Source organism: Papilio polytes, unplaced genomic scaffold (genome assembly GCF_000836215.1).
Source record: "Papilio polytes unplaced genomic scaffold, Ppol_1.0 DF824325.1, whole genome shotgun sequence".
Taxonomy (NCBI): Eukaryota; Metazoa; Arthropoda; class Insecta; order Lepidoptera; family Papilionidae; genus Papilio; species Papilio polytes.
Genome location: NW_013524879.1, coordinates 520059 through 521300, shown reverse-complemented (window position 1 = coordinate 521300; position 1242 = coordinate 520059). Strand labels below are relative to the sequence as shown.

General features: G+C 36.6%; 1 protein-coding gene across 1 annotated transcript in view; it reads right to left on the bottom strand.

Annotated features, from left to right (window-relative positions):
• LOC106100341 (pro-resilin-like) overlaps positions 1–1242 on the bottom strand; it is an 11324-nt gene extending 10082 nt beyond the window's left edge. The window contains exons 1-3 of the mRNA XM_013279169.1: positions 1168–1242; positions 1063–1093; positions 638–749 (exon numbers count right to left, since the gene is read on the bottom strand). Coding sequence (XP_013134623.1) covers positions 638–749; positions 1063–1074 — 124 coding nt within the window. The 5' untranslated portion in view covers positions 1075–1093; positions 1168–1242. The remainder of the gene's footprint in view (positions 1–637; positions 750–1062; positions 1094–1167) is intronic.

Genomic DNA, 1242 nt, shown 5'->3' with positions numbered 1-1242 from the left:
TACGCGAAATAGAAAACAGTGGAAGAGTTTAGAGGAGGCTTATAGGCACGCTGAAATTAGGGACATACTATAAGTCACTATAATTTAATTTCATAATAAAAAATAAATAACAAAACGTTGCCTTGAATATCTCCAAATAGATTTAACTCTATGCATTTATTTCTATGTTCTTTGAATTAACAAAAACCGTTGTAAGTTTCAAAAATTGGTTCTTAAAAGTCCCGGACGAAAGCCAGTATAAGTAAGATATGAATCAAAAGTGCATTTATCATTAAAGTTTATTATTTTATTATACTAAAGCTGACTTTATGCGCACACCTTTGTCCAAACTATCGCACAACTGTTTAGTCTCGCTTTGATTACGAATATGGAGCGCACACTACTCGATTTTTAGTTGTGCAACTAAACAGTTGAAGGCTGCGAAGCACTCGACAAACGACAATTCAAACAAAGTTTAGATGGATGGATGTTTGTTAGAGTTTGTAGCCTAAACGGCTGAACGGATTTTAATCAAATTTGGTATAGATGTAGAGGATAGTCTGGAAGAACACATAGGCTACTCACTTTTGTTTTTTATTTCCACGCGGACGGAGTCGCGAGCGAAAGCTAGTTTCATTATAAGCTGATTTAAACATACCTGTTCTTGGCGGTAAATAGTTGTTGGTGAGACCGAAACCACTGGTTGGGTTGTAGTTGTAATTAACAGGGGACTCACCGTGCACCAAACCCAAGAATAATATACCCAAAATCTGTAAAAAAAACTTACTAAAAAACTATTTTATATCATAACGGTTCCATCTGTCACCTTATTGGTAATAGTGGAAAGGTGGGACAGATGAAACTCACGTGGGGACAAAGCGGGCTGAACGGTTGGGCATAATCCCAGTGGGCTTGCATTGACTAAGGCCTAGTTACCTCTTACTTAGGGGAGGCTGGCCCCTTAGTGGGGACGTGTAGTAAGCTGTTAATTTACATGTATACCGAAGTATCTAGTTGTTTTTATGATATTATGAAGTGATTTTTTGCGGTAAAAATGCACATAACTAATGTAAATTAACTTACATTCTTAAACATGATCTATCTATTTTTCTACCTGCAAAAAAAAACAAATTAATTGCAACATCAACATGACACATTTAGTTTCCAAAAGGGGTTGTGTAAACCCACCTTATATATTTACGTACCGCAGCTACGAGCTAACAACTGTTCTGCGATTGTCGATTGTTTCGCAGCCAATTCAAC